The sequence below is a fragment of the Cetorhinus maximus genome, chromosome 19, assembly GCF_964194155.1.
Source record: "Cetorhinus maximus chromosome 19, sCetMax3.hap1.1, whole genome shotgun sequence".
Classification (NCBI taxonomy): Eukaryota; Metazoa; Chordata; class Chondrichthyes; order Lamniformes; family Cetorhinidae; genus Cetorhinus; species Cetorhinus maximus.
In genome coordinates this window covers 71444860-71469417 of record NC_135897.1, presented here as the reverse complement: position 1 = coordinate 71469417, position 24558 = coordinate 71444860, and the positions used below count along the sequence as shown (strand labels likewise).

The following is a 24558-nucleotide window of genomic DNA, read 5'->3' as shown; positions in this document are numbered from 1 at the left end:
AGTATGTACATTGATTCTCATTTTTCCATGCCCCCCTCCCCATCCCCACCATTGATGCTATTGATTTATTCTATTTCCTGATTTGGAATGAACACTAATATTTCATGTTATTCAACTAGATTTTATTAGGCCTTAAAATTAGCTGACTTGAGCTTGAAATCAATTAGAAAAGAATGCAGCTCTGATGGACTTCCAAACTGCAACTAGAAGGTTTGAGCTTTGAAATGCACTATCTGAGACAGCTATTGTTGTTTTTGGTTCAAGTTGGTTCTTTACACCATTCAAGAGCATTTGAACAGGAAAAACAAAGTAGAACAAGAAACTAGCTTTTTACTAGTCTATTGACTATTTTATTGTAGCCTTTTGTGTTTCTGCAAAATATAATTACATTATTTACAAGCTCGTCTTTACATATGCTTTGTTTGCACTTCCTTTAAAAGGAAATTCAAAATCTGGACAGGATTTTTAAAAACTGGTCCTGATTTTTTTTAACCCCCCCACACCCCAGTGTGTCTCTGAAGCTCACTAAGATTTTTTTCTGCATTAATAGCACTGTATGGATGCAAGTTGTTTTAAGATAATTTTTGCAAAGGAGTGGTGAAAGGAAGCTTCACTTTTCGAAACATCAGTGAAAAGAACAATGTAATTGAGTACGTAAGTTCAATTTTCCTTGTGATGTGTTTGTCACTTTCTGATGAAAACATTTGCAAACTTAAGACAAGTTTTTGATTAAGTTTTGAGATTCATTTTAATGCAAGTGTTCAGGGAAACTAGTCTATGGCTTTATATTAACATTTTGTAATTACTGAATATGAATCGCCAATGCTTTCCAGGCTGTCAGCCATCTTTCATTGTCATTCCATAAACTTGAGATCACCTGCCTGTATCCCAACTCATGCCAAGCCCTGTTTACCCATTATCCCTGCGTTCGCTGACCTATCCACCAAAGCTTCAATTTAAAACTCTCATCATCGTGTTCAGTCCTTCCGCAGCCCCACTTCTGTCGAGCTTTGTCACCTCCATCTCCAAACCCCTCACAGAACTCTGCATTCCAAGAGCTCAGCCTCTTTTTGTCCCATCATTGGTGACTGTGGCTCCAACCATCTTGGTCCTAAGCTCTGGATATCCCTCCCTCAATCTCTCATCCTTTCAGCTACTTCATAAAACCTAACACTTTGACCAAATTTTACTTCCCCGTTGTATTATTCCCTCCTTTGACTCGGTAGCTGATTATGCTTTGTTGTGCATCTTGAAATATTTGAGAGTTCAGGATGCTATATAAATGCCAGTTTTTTTCAGCAATACTTGGGCTAAATTGATACTTAAACGTGGAATAAAGTAGTTTAGAACTGTTCCTAAACTTTTCTGTGAGATAAGCATGCCTCCTTACAACCCTGCTATCTGCTTTTGTTCAGAAAGTTATGTGGAATTAAGAGTGTTTAAATGGCCTGTTATGTTGGACGAAAAGGAAGGTTTAAGCATACAACCATAGCAGTGTTCAGTATTGCATTTACAACACTGTCAGCACCCTGCCATATGTGCAGTATGAAGGGGCAGGAAAGGTGGTGCAGAACATCTGGAAATCACTGAGGTGGAGGCAGGCTAAGGATTTCTGTTTAATTAAGTCCTGACCATTGCAGATTTTTATGGGCTTACAGAGTTGGTGTTTTTCAGTGAGTGTTGGCTGAGTGAATAAAGCAGAAGATGGGAAGAGATTAGGGGTAATTCCAGTATCTAAATATCAAACAAAATGGGCTCCTCTAAGTTTTGGATAAATTCTGTTACTTTTGGAATTATTCATTGTCAGAAAATCTAGCCTTTTAAATTAAGCTATTTTCCACATGTTAGCAAGTCTAGTACAGTTATTACCTGAAAACGTCAATAGGTGGAAAATCTAGTGTGGGGTTACGAGTTAGTGGGACATTTCTTTTATGTTCCAGAACTTCACCAATTCTAGCTTTACACTTCAGCGTAGTGTAATGGCACTTGAATGCAATGAGGCACTGAGGGAGTTGTCATATTTTTGATTAAGATATTAGTGTCAAGTCCTATCCATCTGCAATCTCAAGGCATTATTTGAACAAGTGTAGGGAATGTTCTCTGCATGCTGACCAAAAATTATACCTCAATCAACACATTAAAACAGATTAACTTTCTCATCTCTGTTTGTGGGATTTTGCAGTGTAATTTGGCTACCGTTAGCTGATGTAAAGATGAGTACACTTCAAAAGTAACTAGTTTGCTGTCAAGTGCTTTGGGAGATCCTAAGGACACGAAAAGTACTGTGTGAATGTAATTTACATGTTCATTTCAATATGGTATGGGACTTTTTGGTAAATAAGATTTCTGAAGTTTCAGCAGTTTCTCAGTTTGGAATGACTTTTTAAAGAAAACCTTTTGACAAGGTCAGACTCTGCAGAAGCCTGTTTGCCAGGAAAACGTATACGGGGAAAAAAATCACTTGGCATGCTGACTATGATACAAATTTTGGTTGGAGTATTTGCAGAAAGTTCTTCACTTAGATGAGAATAACGAGGGAATTTTGACGAGCATTGTTCAAGGTGGGGGCAGGCAGAAGTCTTCGGGAGTTTTTACTGCTAGTGGGCATCGAGTGCCTTTTGCTTGAAAGCTTTGTCAATTTTATAGTTAACCTTTTGTTGTTACCTCTTTGTCAAGAGCTTGAGTAGTTTGTTAGCTTAGTCAATGAGTGGCACCGCATGAAGAATGGTACTTAACTGTGATATGGGAGGGTTGTTGGTGTTCATTGAACCCTACCTCATAGGCAAGTATTGAAAATTAAAATAAAGCAGCATTAAAGGATCGCAATTATAGCATTTTATATTTGGCACTGTGATACTCAAGACAATTTTACATGACAAGTACAGAGGCAAGGATCTGTTGCTGAATTTCTCCATAAAGACATACCAATATTCAAATCCTAATAGCTTTACAGTGCCATTGTGTGGTTTTATTGTTAGGATAAATTATTAGGCTAAGTAAATGCAAAGTGCTGGTCTCAATGGATCAGCACAAAGATGTTTCTCCTGAATCCAGGTACAGTGTTGAACTTGAATATTGAAGTGTCTTAAGATTTGGTTATTTTAATGGTACAAGTGCTTTTAAAAGAAGATGTTGGTTGTGTCTCAACAATTTAGCTGTGGTTCTTAACTCGTGAAGTTTGGATTATTTCATAATTACTGGAACAAAGATAATGAGTCCATTATTTCGGAATAGATATAAACTTGGAGATTCCAGCAGTATGTGTATCCTAACTTGGTTGTGGACTCTAGATACATGTTCTTCTTTTCCAGATATTCAGGAATTTTATGAGGTGTCATTGCTGGATAATCAACCGGTTCTTGCTCAAAAGACAACTGGGATTGTTCCAGCAGTCCATAACTGGGATATTTCCAACCTTCCAAGCACAGCTGTTACGTCGGAGCCACTCCCCATCAGCCTTAGCCCTAGTACAGAGGTAAGTGTGTGGTAAGGTAGACTGACCTAATGAAAAGATACACTAACTAATGCAGTGACAATTAAAAGTGGTGTTTACAGAATAGAATCTGGTAAATTGTCACATTGTAGTAATAAACTAGTGACCAGTTGATGCAGCTGATTGTGGCGTAAAAGGCTATTCCTTGGATCACCACCTGAAACTTTCAACAGCTGATGTTATCTTGAATAATGTAGCAGTGTTTGTGTACCTGTTTAGCTGATCCTTTTTGACTTCTGCAAATATAATTGATGAGGCGATGAACTGGATGTCAAAACTGCACAACTGAAATTTCTGCAGAAATGAGAATGATGCTAGGAATTCTCTTGCAAAGCTGTTCTCTCCCGGCCCCACATGAAGAGGTTCCATACATCTTTATTAATGCACATTAACATCTGAGCATGTGCAGTAGTTTTCCTTCAAAAGATAATGTATGGTTCTGTTTGGATGTCTCTTCTGGAAAGGTTCTATTCACAGTATTTGTGTACTTTTTTTCAGTATTGATGTAATTTTGCTCTGAATTGTTTCCTCATTTCCAAATTTAATAAAATTAAATTGGGAGTGAAAACTTGTACAACGTAAGCTTAGCTGAGTCTGGTTGCTCATATGTCTGAATTTCATTTGATTGGTTCCACTCTTCACTATTTAGCACCAGAGAATCACCTGCAATAACTTCTATTTCCACTCTTGCTGTCTTGCCTCTGGGGGTCCCCAAGGATATATCTTTAGTCTTTTTCCCATCTGTTTGTCACTGCTAACCCTTAGTCATATTATCTGAAAATAGATTTGGTTCCACATTTATGCCAATGACACTCAACTCTATCTCTCCGCCATCTCCTTGAGCCCTTCAACTGTCTCTGATTTGCCACACTACTTGCTAGCATCCAATATTGGATGGCAGATAAAATTTCCTCCAACTAAACATTGGGAAGACTGAAGCCATTGCCTTTGGACTCCACCATAAACTGCCCTTGTTCACTGTTTCTATTGGCTGTGACTCTCTTGAGCCGAGCAAGACTCTTTACAATCTTAAGATGAGTTTCCCTGGCCACACACACACACACACACACACACACACACGCGCACCAGCATCAAAACTACCTCCCTCTACCTCTGTAACACCGCTCGACCTCCAGCTTTACTCATCTGCTGCTGAAATCCTCATCTATGCCTTTGTTACTGCAGACTCGACTATTCCGGCCGGCCTCCCATCTTTCACCCTCCATAAACTTATGCTCATCCAAAACTCTGCTGACTGCAACTCAACTAGTTCCAAATCTCGTTCGCCCATCACCCATGTGCTTGCTGACCTTCACTGGCTCCCTTTTCGACACTGCTTCAACGTTAAGATTCTCATCCATGTTTTCAAATCTCTCCAGGACTTGGTCGCTCATCAGTGCAACCTCCTTGAGCCCTACTAGTCTTTGGGATCTCTGAGCTCCTTCAATTCTAGCCTAGTCTAGTCCCTTGCACTTCCATAATTTTAAACACTCCACCATTGGCTGCTGTGCTTTCAGCTGTCTTGGCCATAAGCTCTATGATTTTCTCCCGAAACCTCGCCACGTCTCTTTCCTCTTTTATGCTGCTCCTTAAAACTCACCTCTTTCATCAAACCTTTGGTCATCTATCCTGATTTCTCCTTCTGTGGCTCTGTGTCAAAAATGTTTTTTTGTTATTGCTCTTGTTAAGCACCTTTGAACATTTTGCAATGTTAAATGAGCTATTTAAATGCAAGTTGTTGGCTGTTCTGGACAGTTCCCAATTGATTGTGAAATAGATGTGTTGCTCATAACCTGGCACAAATAGCTCCTGTCTTTATAGCCAGTGATACTTCTTGAGAAATATAGCAACTGGGTTGGATTCGATTATCTGAACTGAAGTTGCTCTTTTTGTGGATACATTCTGGCCAAGAAAGTGTGAATTTCTAACACAGTAGGCTTTTCAAATTCACTAGATCTCATTTTTTGAACTACTTTAAAGTAAATTTTTAATCCATTCATGGATATGTATCTGTTCATCTAATCCTTCTTGCCTTCTGCCAATGTGATTGACAAGGCAAAGAGCTGGATGTCAGCCTAATTGCCCTTGAAGGTAGTGGTTTGCCGGGCCTTGAACTGCTGCGGTTTGTCGTTGCAGTGTTGATGCAACTGAGTGGCCATTAGGCCATTTCAGAGGACAAGTAAGAGTCAACAGCATTGCTGTGGGTCTGAACTCTTGTATCGGCCCGATCAGGTAAGGACAGCTAAAGTTAAAGAATATTATTGAACCATGTGGGTTTTTGTGACAAACTGTTGGTTTCATGGTCATCATTACTGATACGTTTTTATTAAAATCCATATTTATTTAATTAACAACTTATATTCTTCAGCTGCTGTTGTGGGATATAAATTCGTGTTTCCAGGTCATTCATCAAGGCCTCTACCCAGTAACATAACCACTAAGCTACTGCACCTGATCCTTGAAAGTACAAATGCTATTGTCAGAATCAACCTGAAGTTGGTGGAAATTTGGATTAAATCTGCAGATATTTAAATTCTTGTATACTTACCTTGACAAATGCTGATTAACCAGAATACTTTAACAAAGCTTAGAGCATGCTGATCAGTTTTTGTTCTTTTCTGTCTGTCGTCCTTCCTGGGGAGATGGCAGGAGAAAAATGGAAATGTACCAGCCCCCTGGTGGGCAGGTCATTTTTGCCACTACTCCTCCCCCACCAAATGCTGGTTCTGTCACCCTGGAGCTGGTCACTAGTGGCTGAATAAAATCAGTTGTGAGACTTTTCATACCCTGACGCCATAGGAAAGCACATGTGGATGTGAACCTGTATTTTAATATTTTGGAATTGTCAGGGCTGCAACTTTCGTTAAGTTATAATACATTGGCTAAAACAGATATGGCAATGTTTGAGAGGTATAGATAACATCCTAAGCAGGGAATGACATCTGGACATCTTGTAAATTTTAGGTTGAAATTTTGATGACAATACTTAACACTTGCAATCTTGTGATCCTCAAATCAATTTGCGTTTACAGCATGAACTACTGATGTACAGTTTTGTGGTGCTCTTAATTTATCTGTTATCAGCACTAGAAAACAAGAATGTGTACTCCTAACCTAAGATGATGCATTTTTAAAACATGCCCATGACATAGGAAAGCTATGCTCGAAGTTGCAATGGCATTATACTATTCTCCTAATCTGATATTTTAATATTGCACTTTGTGCGGGACTTCAATTTTAGAGTGAAATCTTTATCTAGCACCAGCAAAGAGCTAATTTACAATGAATTAGAAAGATTTAAACAGTGTTTTAAATTCTCCTAAAAGAGCAGATATAAATGATGAAAATAAATAAACAAGAAACAATGCAAAGTATAAGTGCCCAATGAGCAAATTTCTGTTTAAATGCCGATTAAGATTTGGCCAGCTTGATAGTATTGAGCAATGAATGTTATACGTTGTGACAATAAGGACTGGTAACTGAGGAGTAATGCAGGTTAGCAAGATGGGAATTATGCTGCCTATGGACTGTCTTAGCATTGTGAGGCAGTTTGAACCCAGTTTAATAGCTAATGTTATATAGGTTGTCAACACTAAAATAAAGGTTAGTTTCCTTTTGATGGCTTTTGTGTAACACCAAGCTATAAAGACCACATCAAAAAGCTCTCGGTCCGTTTTCCGGTCTGTACCGAATTAGTTAATCTCTGGGGCAGAATTTGGGTGCTAAAATCTCGCTGGCTGATTTTTTTTGGAAGGTATGATTGGTAGGGGTGGTGTGGTTTAGGGCTGACTGCTATCTAGTGAACTTTGTTGAAGAATGTTTGTGTGAATGTGGGATGAGAACTAGGATTCCACTCTACTTTAATGTCTGTGTGCGCAAATATCCAAACTGACATTTGTTCAAGGTTGTGCATGGAGTGGCCAATTGGACAAGGTACTGTTGTGCAACCAGAGCACTGCACAGATGCATGATTTAGTGTCATAATGTGCGATGGGGTGGAAAGAAAAAATGGTGATCATGTATTTAGATCTAATTTATTGAAATTGCCCATATGAGGGTCAGTACCATTTAAGTTTTGTAGTTAGACATGAAAAGGAGCTGTCAAAGAATCTTATGTTCGTGACTTGCTTATGTAAGTGACATTTTTGCTGATGCAAATGATTTAATATGAATAAAATCTGGAGGTGTTTCTTTGCAGTGTTAGATCTGCAGGATGGCATGTGTGGGCAGTGAGGTGTTAAGTATAGCTGTTCTGTGATGATCTGTCTGGTGAATGCCACTTTTGTATTATGAGGAAATGCAATTGTATATTTTTGCTAATATTCTTATTTTTAGTTTTATTAGTTTTCCAACCGTGGTTAACCTGTTGGCTGAATCATTGTGGGCGGTATTTGCATTGAAGGCATTTATTGGAATAAGCACCAGAACGTGCTGTCTAATGGTTGAGAACCTTTAGTTATTTTGAGGGGTGTGGGGGGTGGTAATGCTTGTACTGTGCTCATTAATGTTGAATTTGTAGCACAATTGGAATGGAGGGGTACTGTAATATGTAATTTGTAGTTAATTTGGGTGGGAAGAACCTTTACTGTTGACACAGCAATCACAGCCACATGTCTTTGTGTTCTGATTTTAAATTTCTGCAAAATAATCTCTGAAAGCTTTGTTGCAAACAGCTAATCTGCTCCCCCCCCACCCCTCCCCAAATCTATATCTACTGTCCTCAATCTGGTAAATTTTGGCCTGTTTCTTCAGATTTATTAACCTCTTTCCCTTTCCCACTCAAATGCTGCTTTAAATGGTTTTTACTGCATAAGCCTTTTACTGATTGCTTTGTTGTCTGGTACTTTGCTTTTACACTGATTAATTTATTTTCTTGATTAATGTACCATGCTATCTTTACCAACACCCGAGCCATATCATCACGGGCCTGCAATGGCGCAAGTGGCAGTTCAGCAAGTTTACTACCGGATGCAGATTGGTTTGCCATTATGCTGCTGGGTTTGGATTGATGCACAGGGAAGGGAATCTTGAATACAAGGGCCAAGTGATTAAAGATGACTCTTGTGCTGGGTATGTCATGAAATCTGTTTAATTTTTAGTAATTTGATAAAATATCATTAAACCAAAGATCCCATGTAAAAATAATTTACTCATCAATTTCTTTCAGTCTCTCAGCTCTGCAATTTTTTTTTTAATTCTGGAGATTCCATTGACCAGAGAAACTATTCATTTAATTTAAAAATAGAACTATCTGATTTTTTGTTCAACTGTAAAGCAGTGGACAAACACTTGTTTATGAAGTTGCCTCAATCATAGTCCAAACCCTAGTACAAAGCAAACCACATACTGTTTTGACATTGTTTACATTGACATGCCTTAGAGACTCTTAAATGTCCACATTGCTTACTTAAAGTCCAAAACTTTTCATTGCTGAATTTATTTAATGAGGCCTGCAAAGGTTTTTACCGGTAAACTCGAGCAAATTTTCAACAATTCTATGAAAATATTGGAACCATGAACTACATTTGAAAATGTTCCAATCACAGTAACACAACATGCATGTATTTTGAAATTAACTTAAATGTTTACTTTCATCTTTTGAAACAGCGATACTTCTAAATGTTATACACGTGTAATTCAATTCCTCCAGCTGTGATTCTATTTTGTGTTTGCTGTTTGTAGTAGAATTGGCAACACAGATATGTATTGAATAACTACAAATGTCTGAGATGTTAAACTCTTTCCAAGGCTTATTACCATTTCTGTAGCTGCAAATATGATCTAAATCTTACCCAGTTGGATATTGTATTTCAATGCTCCTTCCTAACATCATGTATGTGGAATGGGTGGGTAAAATAGAATTAAATCGATAGCTTTTTTAGAGAACCAACATGAGTGAGAGTTATCTGAAGTTATACAATTGTTCATTCTGGACCCTTCAAACAAAATTAAAAATGCGCTATTCTGTTATGTTTAATGAACCCTTCCTTCAATCCAGAAGAAAGGGAATAGATTTTCCTTTGCTGACTGTAAGGTGAGTGTGGAATGATTCAGGCATTTCTTGTTTGTGGATTGATAGTTCAAATGAGGCACAAGTTGGCAGTCTAAGACAATACAAAATAGATGGCATGGCAAATGTGAAAAAAAGGGTAGGGCATTAGGTGTGATGCTTCTTTTTTAGTTGTGATTAAGGCATATTGTTGTAGAAGAAAATTAACTTCATTCTTCAGGCATCGAGATATCCTAAAGTGGAAATGTGTTCTATTCAACAGCAGAGACACCCCTTTCCATGGATAAAATTCAACTGAATTAGTAATGGAGGAAGAATAGTTAGTCCAAATTGGTTTGCAGTCCTATTCAATGCTTGAAACTATTTGCACAATGAATATGTGAAGAGCAAAGTCTTTCTGTTATCAAGGCATGCTCGATTTTCCAAAGCTTGTCCCATCTTGGCCGAATTTGTTGCTTGATGGGGGCAGAAACATTGAGAGGGGCTTGGCTCAAAAATTGACTACGTCCATGAGAGCTGGCTGAAAAGAATGAGCAGACTTCACCCTCCACTTTCACTCATTGCTTGTTTTTAAAGTTTAATGTACCTGTTTGAACTGGAATTACTTAAAAATTAGGGAGTTTGAGAGATTTGAGTATTAGATGCTTTTTGTCCTTAATTTATTTCTCTCCAGGCACTGTTGTGCCATGAGCCATGTTTTCTCTTGCTGGTTGAAAGGAGAGGTAGTTAATTTTCTCCCTTAATTGCAGTACTTTTTACATATCTCACAGTTTGTTCCAAGTCTTTTTTAACCATCAGAATCGCCACGGGCTGTTGTACAGAGTGTCTCCATTTCATTGCCGTCTATGATTGCAAATGACCTGGTGATGTTGAACACTGGATCTTCGATACTGAGATCTCCCACTTTCTATACATATGGTGGATTTAGTTAGGTGAAGGGATAAGGGATCCTATTTTTGAATCAGTCCTTGCTGAGTTTCACAGTTGATTGACAAATTTTGCTGTAGTCAGAAACGGAGACTTTTTTAAAATTTAAAATCCAGTTCCTCCAGTGATCACTTAACAGATGCCATGCTGTGGTGATTAACTGGTGCAGTTTGTGAGGATGCTTGCTGTTAACTTGCAGGCAGTGTTTGGCAGAGCTCCATTGAGGAGTCCTTCAGAAGTGCCCTTCAGCTGGATGCTGCGGGGTGCACAGTGGGAGAGGTAATTTGTCTGCAATTTCACTGTGGTGTGACTGTTCCAAGTGCAATATAACTGCTGAAAGTTATTTCCAGTTTTTTCCTTTTTCCAGCTCAGCATAAGAAACCTTACAGGATTTTCATTCCCTTGTAACACTTGGTAGTGAAATCTGCAGAGAAATTTAATTTCAATGAAATAGATAAATTACCAAATTACTGAGTGATATTTCTATATTTTGTCACAATTTGATAGCCTCAATAAAAGTAGTCCAAAATGTTGGAGCTCAAAATGAGATTGTGATGTTTGCTGAAGTACTACCTGTTCAACTTGCTTCCTTCTCTGCATCCTGGTTTTGGACAGTAGTGGTACATTATTGTGAACTGTGCTCTGTTATGGTTGAACCAGGAATTTCTTGCTTGGGATGGTTACTACAGTCAATACATTATAAAGTGAAAATCCCAAATATTTGTTCATCAGTAGCATCTTCATTGGTGAGGATGACAGTAAAATTACTTTGCTGACATATGTAGGAGGGATAGACATGAGAACATAAGCCAGTAGTATTTAGATCAAGGACTTCCGATGTCACCTCTGAGGCCTGTTGTGAGCCTAAAATTTGTCATTCCAGTATATCTCCTTGTAATATAAATAAGGCAAGCAATTTGTGGCAAGATTTACTTGTACCCAGTTTCAAAATCACACTTCCACTTCCTCCAGCAATTTTTCTGTTGAATTTTGTATTGCGACCCAATTGTGCTGCATGCAATTGGTGTAGACATTTGGGAGAGTTGGGGGTGGGGCGATGTCATCTGTCTTCTAAATCTACAAAGTTTGTTTTTTGCCCAATTAAAGAATGTTGTTGTGATAGCTAATTAGCAAACATGGCCAAGGCATTTTTATTTGATTGATGTATTAAGTGAGCTGATTTTGTGTGCACAAATGTAGACGATTGTCCGTTTGGGTGGAGGGGGTGGGAAATAAGAGTGTGATTAGGCCTTTTAGCCCATTGGTCCTACTCAGCCATTCAGTTTTCTCTCTCCTTAAGACAGCTCAAAACTTACCTCCTTGACCAAACATTTGGTCACCTGTCCTAATATTCCCTCCTTTTGGTTCAGTGTCAACTTTTGTCTTGAGTTTTTTTTCCTCCTGTGAAATACCTTGGGACATTTTACTGTGTTAAGGGTACTATATAAATACAAGTCTTTGTCTGATTTTTGCCTCATTATCTGCAGTGATCTGCTTGTCCTTCAACTGAAGAGTTAGCCAGCATAAAAAGTGATGCCATGAGGAATCTGAGATCGTCAGTTTTGATGACATCTGCAAAGTCATGTGAAAATGTGTTAAGCATGCTTCTGAGGGGGCCCTTGTGTAGGTGCAGGACAATTGTACATTGATCATGAAGTCCTGTTTGCATTATCTTTACAGCCACATATTTAACTAGCTATCATTGAGCTTGTCATTGAGACTGGAATACCATAGCCTGTTAAAAGTTCTACAAATACCAAGCATTACGGCTGTAACTTAATAGCTGTGAAATCATTGTGTTACTATAACTTTTATAAGAATATTGTTTACTAAGTTGGTGCAATTCAGGTAAACTTGCTGGAGTCTGCTGATGCAGCTGGATATGACCTTAAGACAGTAATTATATCCCTGTTACATTAGTCTAGCTGATATGTAGTGTTTTAGTGCCACTGGTGGAAACTGTTACTGGATTACTTTTTTTGAGGGGGTAGTGCATTTTTTTTTCTCTCTTATGTTCCATCATTCTGTTATGATTGAAAATAGCTGATTAGAATAATCCATCAGTTCAGTCAGTAGCGAAGGCATCAGGATTTGAAAATGGCCTGTAATCTTTTGGCATTGTGCTGTAGTTAAACTTTTGGTTAGCCTGAATTAAGATACAATTTATCTCAGTGGCACTGGTGTGACTGCTGACTTCCAAGTCCCTATGACCTGGGGAGGGAAGTGTGCAGTGAAAGTTGGCAGGTGTTCCTGATTTGTTGTCTAGTGAACCCTAAGTCTCTTTCCACTTCTCTCTTTCACTCTACTCCATTGAAAACTGCTTGTATGTCTTGGAATTCTCTGCACATCAATATCTCAGGAGGCTGTGCTTCCCCTGGAGGGAGCTGGACAACTATGCCAGTTTCTGGCTGAAAACTTGCAGTCCAACATTGTCTGTTCCAGCCAAGGTCATTACTGCTTTTAATTTATTTGCCAGCAGAGCCTTCCAGGCAAAATATGGAGAGCCATTGCCACATAGGCAGCAGTTCATCATTATGCAAAGGTAACTTTTGTGCCCCCTTCAGGCACACTTCACAGTTTATTTCCCCCCAAAGGGCCATGCTTCATGTGTGAGCCTTGACCATAGGGTGGTAATGCATTTTGAGTCTGACCCTATTCTGACCCGATGTTTATGTACACTTTCCAGTAGGAGTCTGACTACATTGTGATCAAGGGCAGGGGCACTGTCCAGAAAGAAAAACAGAAAATGCTGGAAAAACTTGGCGGGTCTGACAGCATCTGTGCAGACTCTTCTTCTGAAGAAGGGTCATTCAGACTCGAAATGTCAACTCTGTTTTTCTCTGCACAGATGCTGTCAGACCTGCCACGTTTTTCCAACATTCTGTTTATCTTTCAAATTTCCAGCATCTGCAGTATTTTGCTTTTATCTCGGGGACACTGTCCAGTTGTTCTGCTTTTACTACTATTCTGGCTGAGATCAGCTATTGCTGTAAAGTTTATGGTGTCATTTGCTGGTGAATGTCATGGAAAACCTTAGGGAAGCTCATACTTGTGGTGTATGATATGTAGATGCATGCACACAGGCTTAGCAGTTAGTCATTGGAAATTTTATATTGCAATCTGATTGCTGGAAAATGATTCAAAACTGCATTTTAAAAAAACCACATTATTTCCCTTGTGACAACTCAGTATTTATAATTTATTCTGATCTGAGATATAAATAATTAACAACTTGTGTTGGGAATGAGCCCTTGCGAGCTAACCAGTAGTACTAAAAAAACTTCTTCAGAATGTCACGTTTTCAGGAGATTCACTGGGAATAAGTAGAGAACTTAGTAAGCAATAAAGCACTTGACGTCATGCTGACCCATTACATTATGTGTGACATGCAGTCAGGTGAGGTGAGAAAGCTAACAACTGACTTTTTTAAAGAGCTCAGCAATCCTGGAATTTCTGTTCTGCAAGGGTGCTAGTCTGATCTTCATCTCTCTCTCCTCCCCCCCCCCCCCCCCCCCCCGCCTTCAAAGAATAAAGGAATGTAAACTGAGCATATAAAATAAGAATTTGTTAGCATAACTATCCTGAAATAATTAAACTCTGTGGCTGTTTAGCATTTATTACAGACATTTCATTTTGACTGTTTCAGCTCTCCATCTCCTTTTCTGTCCTCCTAAGACTCTTGAATCTATAAGCCAATCATAAGCTTGTTACTTTGCTGGAAACAAATGCATATACAGAGTTGTAAAAGCTTAAAAAATGTATTTTAATTTGGTAGAGGCCAGTTAATCTCTATGGGCGGTGATGGGGGGGAGGAGGAGGGGAAGGTGGGATCATTCAAGCCATTTATTTATGGCACCCAAGGATTGAATCTCCATCGTATGACATGTTAATAGGTTTTATATATTTTCAGTTGTTGAGGTTTGAATGCCTGATATTTTCTCTTAAATGGAGCATGCATTTAGTTCTTGTGCGCAACCAGTTCCTTGACAACGTTTTAAGAGTTTTTCTTGCCTTTTACATTTACATCAGCCTGGTTCATTTGTTTTGATATTTTGTATGTAAGGATTATTGGAATGGAGAGTTTAACTTGCAGTTGAAATCCATATGATGATCATAACTATAAACGTCATGACTGCTTGTTTTCACTGGTGCCTATAATTTTGATAAACTTCAAGGAATGTTGAACTAAAATTTTTATACAGAAATAACTAATTGTGACCTGGTTTGATTGAAGATTAAAATGTGCATAGCTGTTTCAAGTCTGAGATTTCACAATACTCCTGTTTAATAAATAATACAAAATGATAACATTTAGATGATTCCTGTTTTTGTTGTAATGCATTTTTGGGACAAAGGAGCAATATATTTGTTGGAAAATTCCTTGAAACATGTGTGAGTTTGTATATGGAGAATTCAGAATTTGTAAGACATTTTCTGGAATGTTGCACTTCTGGATTGACCAGGATGTAATCAAATAAGTTGAGAGCATTTAACAATTCTTTTTTGTATATTATTAAAAATAGAGTTAATCTGATTGATGTACACTGATCCCTTCTTGCAGTGATAACAGTAATAAGTTGAGACTGCAGGCCCCTGCTGACATTTGTGTCAATTCTCTCACTGTCTTTTGCTCCTGAAGGACAACTCTCTGCTAAATGAAATACTTGATGTTCTTCAGACTTCTGTCCCCACTCAGGTTATACATGTAAGTACAATATACCTGTAACATTCTCCATCCTACATGTTCAGTGGCATTTGTTTTTGGAGCTTTTTTTCACAAGCACGAAATTCATTCATTTTTAAGATAGTCAAAGAAAATAAACTTGAAACCGAATTGGTTAATACAATTTGTTGGATCTGCTTATGTTCTTGAAGTGGCAGGAAGTTGTTTTTTGCTTGCCAGGGGTGATAGGGAATTCCTGCTGTCTGTTCTGCAGTTGAATGTGCTGATAAGTTGCAGAGAAATTGAATATTTGTAGATTTCTTTTTCACGGGGTATGGGTGAGTTAATGTGAAGTTTGGACAAATAAAGTAAAGAAATGAATACAGTAATGTTTAAGCATTGCCTAATTGCAATATATAAAATTAGCAGGGACTGAGATAGTCGATAGGAAGGACTTATTTCCCTTAGCAGAGAGGTCAATAACCAGGATACATCAATTTAAAGTAGTTGACAGAAAGAGTAGAGGAAATGGATGTGGGTTTCTGGAAACAAATTGCATATTCAGTGGGACAATAGAAAAATTACTTTGATGCACACTTTAAGTCTGTATCCAGCAGAGCTCTGGACCAAGTGCTAGAAAGTGGGATTAGGCTGGATAGATCTTTTTTTTGGCCAGCACAGATACAGTGGGCTGAATGACCATCTATGTTTTTGTGTTAATGAACTGGTTGCCCCCAGAGTGTAGTGAACAGTGGTTTCTAGGTGGGAATGTTGTTAATAATACAACCACTAATGTAATTATCCAAAACTGCATGCAATATGAAATTTATTCATGTACAAGCAAAAGGAAGACCTAATTGAAATTCTGTTGCTACAAAGGTTTGTCACTTTGGGAAAGAGTGCAAACACTTGTACACTAACACACAACCTGTGAAAGAATAAAAGCAAAGTATGTTACTGTCTAGGCCAGCATATATTGCCCATCCTGAATTGCCCTTGAGAAGGTAGTGATGAGCTGCCGCCTTGAACCACTCCAGTCCATGTGATGTAGGTACACCCACAGTGCTGTTGGGAAGGGAGTTCTAGGATGTTGACCCAGTGACAGTGTAGGAACAGTGTTATATTTCCAAGTCAGGATGGTGTTTTAGGTGGTGGTGTTCCCATGCATCTGCTGCCCTTGACATTCTAGGTGGTAGAGGCTGCAGGTTTGGAAAGTGCTGTTGAAGGAGCCTTGGTGAGTTGCTGCACTGCATCTTGTAAATGGTACACACTGTTGCCACTGTATGTCGGTGGTGGATGTGGTGCCAATCATACCAGCTGCTTTGTCCTGAATGATGTCGAGCTCCTTGAGTGCTGTTGGAACTGCACTCATCCAGGCAAGTGAAAAGTATTCCAGCACACTCCTGACTTGTGCCTTGTAGATGGACAGCTGTTGAGAAGTCATGAGACACCACAGATTCCCCAGTTTCCGACCTGCTCTTGTAGCCACAGTATTTATATGGCTGATCCAGTCCAGTTTCTGGTGAATGGTAACCCCCATCTGCAACCAGTACGGAGTTTTCAGTAATGCCATTAGCAAATGGATTGCTGACTCCATGAAGCTGATGCAGTTGTGAGCACTATAGCACTGATTTAACAGTCATGTGCATCTTCCAATTGCTTTGGAAGCTGGACAGATGTCAATTCTAAAACAAAAAGTAAGTTTCTAAATTTCAACAAAATCATATGGAATTTGAATATATGTGTTGCATAAGAAACTTGGTGTTTTGAAAGTTCCACTTGGGAAGGAATTCTGTTTCTGCTCATTGCAAATAAACATTGAGTTTCCTGTGGCATATTCTGTGTATAATTAACACTTTTGTAAATAGTTGTAAAGACTGAAGGCTTGACAGTATGTCAATGTTGCCTGTCACTCAAGACTGGGACTGTCAATTCTTTCTGAAAACTCATTTTTTGGGCCCATTATATAAAATTGGCAGTCCTGCCTCACCTTTGAATCAAAACTGCACTGTAAAGCCAGTAGATGCAGGTTTGATAAGGAATCGGTGACTTCAGCCTAAAATCTATCTTGTGAAATTAAAGTTGAACTGTTCAACGTGTCGATCAATTATAAAGCCATTGAGCATGTCACCTCTGTAAAGGTTTACTTGCTGTAAATGCAGACAGGCAATTCATGTACCTTCAACTGATTTTCAGACTTCTTGTGAAGGCATGTAATCCAGCCAATGCAAAGTTATTTTGCCCAGATGTAGGAAGTGGATTTCTCCATATTTAATATACAAATGTAAATTTAGAAACTACATTGCAGTGGTATTTCGCAACCATAATTTTTGAGATTTGAAACGTGTTGAATGGAAACCACCTTAGTTCAGTGCTGTATTTATACTGGCTACTTAAAGCATCCCAGTATGTTGTAATTGGACAATGACCAGTTGTTGCATTTTTACGAATATGCTAACATTTTCCTGCCCTGCATTTTTATATATTACCTCCATCAATCCTACTCCATAAAGTCATGAAGCTTGAAATATCATGATCGAACAACCCCTAAGCCACCAATAGCCATGTAACATCTTGGGAGAGGCAAGAACACAGATACAATCCCAAAACCAATTTGGGAAACCCACCCTTCCGCCCCACCAGTGATAGTAACTGGCCCCGAAGGCTACATTGGCCATGCTTATATCGCCTGATATTTCATCTACTATTTTGGAAAATGTGTTCTTCGCCCTGGCCAGGAACTGGTCTGACTTGCCTTTGATGTATGCAGAGTGTCCGTGTTTACTGCACAACCTGGCAATTTGTTCTGTGGGTGTACTATCTTCTGGAAGAAGCAGAAATGCCTAAGATCTAACTTGGTTCTACCCGTGCATGGTTTATATGCATATCACTGCGTCTTCTCAATCTCAGTAGGGATAAAGGTTAGCCCTTTTATTCATATATTTACAGCAAATCATCCCAAAGCCTACACATCTAAGTAATGAATGCACCCAGCTTTTTTTAGGCTTATCTGGTTGAGTAAGATTGTTTGGGTTGGGAAACATTCTTGTGCACCTTCATAATTTTTATGATACCTCCAATCATTCATGATGTGAGTGGACCAAAACTAGCAGAAGTATTCTGAATGTGGTTTTACTAATACCTTTACTTATACAACAATAAAATCGTGCACTTCTATTTTATATTGAAAGGTCAGCTGACTACACCCAAATAGCCTATTTGTTTTGGCTGTGGCTTCTCGGCACTGGTCATATCTCAAGAATTGTGAACCGCAGTGCCAGGGTCCTTTTTTCTTTTAACTGATTTCAGACCTGTTTCATGTAAAACAAAAATGTGCTTGGTGTTGGTCCTGCACTTATCTATGTTTCATAACTTTTGACAAAGATTAGCTTATTTGTCCAGCACATCAAAATCTCCAAACTGGAGAGGAGAGCAATATGTTGACCTGTTGCTTCGCACCCCCAAGAACCCTATTTATTACTCCCCATTAATGGATAAGCTATCTCTACTGCCAATTTTTTCCCAAAGTTATTTTTATTCAATTAGGACCTACTAGGTGGGTGTTTTTTTTTATAAAATAACGAAGCTGTTAAGTCTGCCGTTTGGCCAAGGATTTAAATTTAGAGACTGTTGTACTTAGTGATATATAAGGCCATCATTTCTTCCACTGTTTTCAACCAGAAAAAGATATTTGATGCTAATAGGTTTTTCTCCAAACTGGCCGCATCTTTTGCGGAAGGTTATTCTTTGTTCCCTATGCTGTTTTCACTGCAGTTGGAATCCAGCCAAGGACGTGCTTTGTGATTCTGCCAAGGGATACTTTGTTGACGTGACTGAATCACTATAATGGTCTGCTTATTGAGTTCACAGTCAGCTGACCTGTGAGCTCAATATTCTCATTGGTTGCACAATCTCCAACGAACTCCCAAGGTCCCCCATAAAGCTGGTGAAATGCATTCAAATTCTTAGGGTCTGCATCTTGGCATGGTGGAAAACTGTGTTTTCGTTTTCAATAGTGCTCATTGAGTGCTATGATGGCAAGAATATAAGTTCTGGTAGAACTACTGAAGCCAGATAACTCTTGAGGTGGAGACAGACTAAAAGTCCACTGGCCCTCATAGTAGGAGGTTGCAAGTCGGGTTGATAGCCTGTCAGGTAAAATGCCTTCTGTTTTGAAAACAGTGTCCCCTTTGTTAATTTTAAACCGAATGTAATGATATAGCATCAGTTGCTTCACATTTAGATATTAGTGATTAAATCCCATTCTTGGCTAAAATTTGTGCTTCTCTAATTTTTGTACCCAAGTCCTGTTTAGAGTCTGAAATGTACATTGAATATTAAAAGGATACTTTTGAAATGGTATTAAAGTGAAGTCCCTTGGTTGTATTATTTGTTGGCTCCCTCACAGAAAATTTCCTTAAAACCAAATATTTTTGTGATTTGAAGGGGAAATCCATTAGGTTGAGGCAAAACAATAAATCTTGGGGCCATGTTAGAGTTGAACTGCTCGTATTGCATTGTGGAGGCAACAATTGATAATTTCTTTGTATTTTATGTTCTGCAATTGACTGTAAATTTTAAGCAGCTATAAGAATATAATGTAAATGACATCAATTCTAAATTATTCCTTAGGCTGTTGGCTTGTAGAGATCAGAGCTACTAAATAACCACTGAATGAATTTGGTGCCAGGTGATATTTCAGATGTCCATATCTTTCTTTTCATTCTCCATAATTGACATTGCATGATCTATGCTTGCTAAACTTTTGGAATCTTGTATCAGACTGTTTCCTCTAAGGATTTGCCTTTTTGATAATTGAAAAGGTATAATGAGGTAGAAAAATTGTTGTTATACCGCTTTCAGAGCAGCCAGTTTTTTTAAAGGAGCAGTGGGTTTCCTGAATAATTAAAGATAAACTCTCCTGGAGTTTCCCTTTTGAGGCAATGCATAGATGAAGAACCAAATAAGTTCCATCATTTTATTGATTCACTGGTATGCCTACTTGGAAAATGAATGGAAGAGAGAAAGCTGCTTCAAAGCAGGTGGAATGATGCCCGATCATAATTCCTTCCACCCACAAACACCAGAAATTGTGATGATGTAGTAGTAGCTGAAACATTTAAGTACATTTTTGAAGCAAATTAAATGTATTTAGAAGTAATTGGTGAAATCACAATCTTAAAATGAAATACTGCTCCTTTAATAAATTGGCAAATAGTAAAACATTCTCAATTGATTTAAAATCTATATACATAGATATAAGTTGGGGTAGTATCCTTTTCAACTTCCCCTCTCTTTTCCTTAGAGAAAATTCCTGTGCAGTGCTCCTTCTGTTATGGAATGATTTGTTTTGATCGTTTGATCTGAAATGTACTACCATTTGATTAGTTGCCTTGATCAGCATGGCTCGGTTTTGTAATCACTGGATGAGAAGTCATTGTTTAAAGAAAAGTTTCCCTATGTGCCCTTCACATGCTTGAGTAAGCTTGACCAGGTCATATTAAGAGAAGAAGAATGCAAGAAGAGAAAAGAACATTGGAAAAAGAAAAACCCTACCTCCCAAGACATTTTAATACCTGATGTTGGAAATATCCACCTGCTCTCTTCCTTTCCTGCACTGTATATGTAGAGTCATTACAATGTAGAAGAAAACTATTCAGTCCATTGAGGCCAAGCTGACTCTCGGTTGAGCTGTCAAGGCAGTCCCATTCTCCCTCAGTCCTGTTTCCCCATCTCTATCCCCATAGCCCTGCAGGCTTAATTCTCCCAAATGACCCTCCAGTTTCCTTTTGAAATCATTGATTGTCTCCGCTTCTAATGCGCCAAGTTATTATCACTTACTGCGTAAAAAAGTTTTTCTTCGCATCCCCCTGCTTCCTTTGCCCAAAACTTTAAATCTGTGACACCTGGTCCTTGTGCAGTCAGCTAATGGAAACAGCTTTTCTTTGTCTGCCTTACCTAAACTTGTCATTCTTCTACACATCTATCTGATCTCCAAGGAGAACAGCCCCAGCTTCTGCAACCCAAACAGTGTAGCTAAAATCCTTGATCCCTGGAACTATTCTGGTATATCACATCTGCATCCTGTCAAGGGCCCTCACATCCTTAAAGTGTGGTGACCAGAATTGAATGCAATACTCTAGTGGCCTAACCAAAGCTTTATAAAGATTCAGCATAACTTCCCTGCTTTTGTAATTAATACCTCTGCTTGTGAAGCCCAAGATCTCAATATGCTTTTCTAATTACACTCTGAATATGTTATGCCACCTTCAAAGATCCATACACATGGTATTCATGTCCCAATGACTGATTTATTTTACATTTACAGCCTGATAGTAATTAAAATGAAGGTCACTTTAGGTGGGAACTCTGGCCCATTGCCCATACTGTCAATGTTTGGCAACTGGTTGATCTGGTCCTTGTCGTGTATTCACTGAGAGCAGCATTGTTTGTTGCTGCTGCCCATATATTGAGTGCAGCAGACCTAAATACTAAAATCATGAGAACACAGGAAGCAGAGTGCAGAATGGCATTAAGAGGAAATCAGAACCATTGATAAAATAGCCAGGTCTGCCTGCTCTGCAAAACTGCTTAGATGAAGGGTGTCCAAATGATGGTGAGTGGCACGCAGCTATCTTGCCAGTAGATGACTGATTGAAATGTCTTGGCATGTAAAAGTTTGTTTTATTACTGATAACCTTTGTAGACAGTGTTTTCCAGGATTTTTTAAATGCTAGAATTCAGTGAGATTTGTACAAAACCAGCACTCCTTTCTAAGCGAACAGCTACCCCACAACAGCTAAGCTGAATAGTGTCACTGTCTCATGGGTCTGAAAACATTCTCTTTCCTTTCTATGTTTTTCTTGGGCAGGTTGCAGCAGAAGATTTCGGTGGTTCTGATATATAATAGTAGAGGAATGAATGTAAAATGCTCTGTTTTGACTTCAGTTCAACTTTCATCCAGAGAAGAAACAAAGTTGAAGTGTTTTTTTTCTCCCCACCACCCCCCCCACCCCACCCTTGGCCAAATTCAGAGCGGAGAGTTTTGGTTTTATACAAAGTTTGAACCATCTAAAGTATCGATGCATTTTATTTGCCTTTTCTTCTCATAAAGGGTATTCCGCATTCTTCAGATAGATGCAATTGTTGTCAATAGTAAAGCTGGGAAGGAAGGAAGAAACCAATATCACTCTTTGGCCGACTGTGTGTCCCTGCCCGTTACGATATTTCATTCCCTGGTGGAATGTGTTTTTGGAGAGGCTGAGCTGGAGAGCAACGTGAATCACCAGTGCATTGGCCTGTCTAAACTGGAAGCTCACTACACAGATAACAACTAATAGTTGTTTAGTAATGTCTGGGTGAAACTAAATGAGGGAATTGTGCACACTGGGAACACCATTCTACCAATCTAATAACATGGGAATTGTTATCTTATTATTTCATGTTAGTATCTGGATGATTCTGCTTTTACTGAATTTTATTTCTGCTTGGTGTAATTAATGGTTATCTGGAATCCAGTACTGGGTCAGCAGAAATTTCCTCCAATTAAATATTGGAAGACTGAAGCCATTATATTGGTCTCTGCTGCAAACTGCATTCCCTAGCTAGCAACTGCACCCCTTTTCACCGGCCACTGTTGAGACTCAACCTGACTGATTGCAACGTTGGTGTCATATTTGAACCCAAGATGAGGTTTTGACTGCATATTGGCCCATCACTAAGACAACATATTTCCACCTCTGATTTTTTTGCCCCTGCCTCAGCTCATCTGTTGAAACCTTCATTCATGCCTTTGTTCCCTCTAGATTCAACCATTCCACTGTGCTCCTGGCTGGCTTCCCACATTCTATCTACCTGTATACTTCATGTCATCCAAAACTGTCCGTGCCCTAACTTGCACCAAATCCTGTTCACAGTTCGCCCCTGTGCTCACTGATCTACACTGGCTTCCCGTCAAGCGACATCTTGATTTTAAAGTTCTCAGCCTTGTGTTCACATTTCTCCTTGGCTTCACCCTGCCTAATTTTTTATCTCCTCCAGCCCCACAACCCTCTTGAGATTATCTAATTCTGGCCTCTTGAGCATTCCTGATTTTAATCGCTGCACCATGAGTAACTGACGGCACTGCCACCAAAGTCCTAAACTCTAGAATTTCTTCCTTACACCTCTCTGTCTCTATATCTTTTCTCTCCTCCTTTCTCCCCTTTAAGACACTCCTTAAAACCTATCTCTTTGACCATGCTTTTGGTCATCTGCCCTATTACCTCCTTATGTGTCTTGGTGTCAGATTTTGTTTAATGCTTCTGTGAAGGATCTTGGGGCATTTTATTACGTTAAAGGTGCTTCATAAGTATAAGCTGTTGATCTCTTACAAGGAGTGTTTGCTATGTAACCATTGGGAGATTCTTTTTTGGTTTTGGGAGGGGTGGTGGTGGTGGAGCAGGAGAGTGTTGGTTAGCTGGCTGATTTGAGCCTGAGATTGCTGAATTTACTTTTTGAACTTGAAACTCAAAAAAAAAACTTTTCTTTGGATCACCGGGCTATTTCTTAACTGTTTATATGCTGGTGACCTGAAATTTTTGCAAATGCTGTTCTGTAATTGGTTACTTTTAGGTGTACAATAATGGCCTCAGGTGACTTGCCCTCCAATATCCTTCTCTTCCTCACAAGATTGTATCCAAAGTGTTGAGCAGTTGAAATTAAACATGACAATTGGCTCTTTAATTTTGATACTTCCTCACAATTTGTTCAATCTTAGTTGTAATGATTTGCAGTTATATAACATTTTTAATGTTGAAAAATATTACAGCTGAAGGATCTGCCAACAGAAGTGGGAGTGGACTGGAGGTGATTGGTAGGGTGGAGAACATTGCAGAGATAAGGTGGGAAAAAGGAGTTTGGGGGGTGAGGGTGAGGTTTTCAAATTAGACGTCTTGAGACTTAGGGAATAGGTGTAGATCAATGAGATTGGGACTGATGACCAAGTGAGACTTAATATGTGAGAGAGCTTTGGACAATTTGAAGTGTGGCAATTGTAAGGCTAGTAAGGAGGAATTGAGAAACGAACCTAATAATGGCGAAGGCATGGGTTTTAGCAGCAATTGAAATAAGGTATGAAATGAAGGCAGGCAATGTTGTGAAGGTAAGTCCCCTTGGGAAGGATAGATTTATGGAGTTTGAAGCTCAACTTGTGAATAAATTGGAGGTCAAGGTTGCATTTTGCTTGAATGAGCAACTAAGGAGGTGGATAAGAGTGAATGGCAATAGTTTAGAGTTCTTTGCAAGGGCTGAAAATGACGCCACCTCCACAGTTTGTCAGGCAAGCTGCCAAAAAAAAACCTGTTAAAGTTGAGGGATGTTGTGGGGGAATAAAGCTCGGAGAAGAAGTTCAGAGGGAGTATCTAACCCTAGTCGCAGTTTTCTGAGTCTGATTCTTTACCATTTTGTTGGCATGAATGGGATAAC

At 38.9% G+C, this 24558-nt stretch overlaps 1 protein-coding gene across 17 annotated transcripts in view; it reads left to right on the top strand.

The window, feature by feature from the left end:
- LOC144693906 (disks large homolog 1) overlaps positions 1 to 24558 on the top strand; it is a 412000-nt gene that overhangs the window by 13350 nt on the left and 374092 nt on the right. For 13 of the 17 annotated variants that reach the window (XM_078564108.1, XM_078564107.1, XM_078564099.1 and 10 more), the window contains exon 3: positions 3312 to 3475. The exons of 3 other annotated variants lie outside the window; for them this stretch is intronic. In XM_078564108.1, the coding sequence (XP_078420234.1) occupies positions 3312 to 3475 (164 nt within the window). Of the gene's footprint in view, positions 1 to 3311; positions 3476 to 19229; positions 19249 to 24558 lie in introns of those variants that run through there. One more of the 17 variants, XM_078564102.1, reaches the window with a different exon arrangement.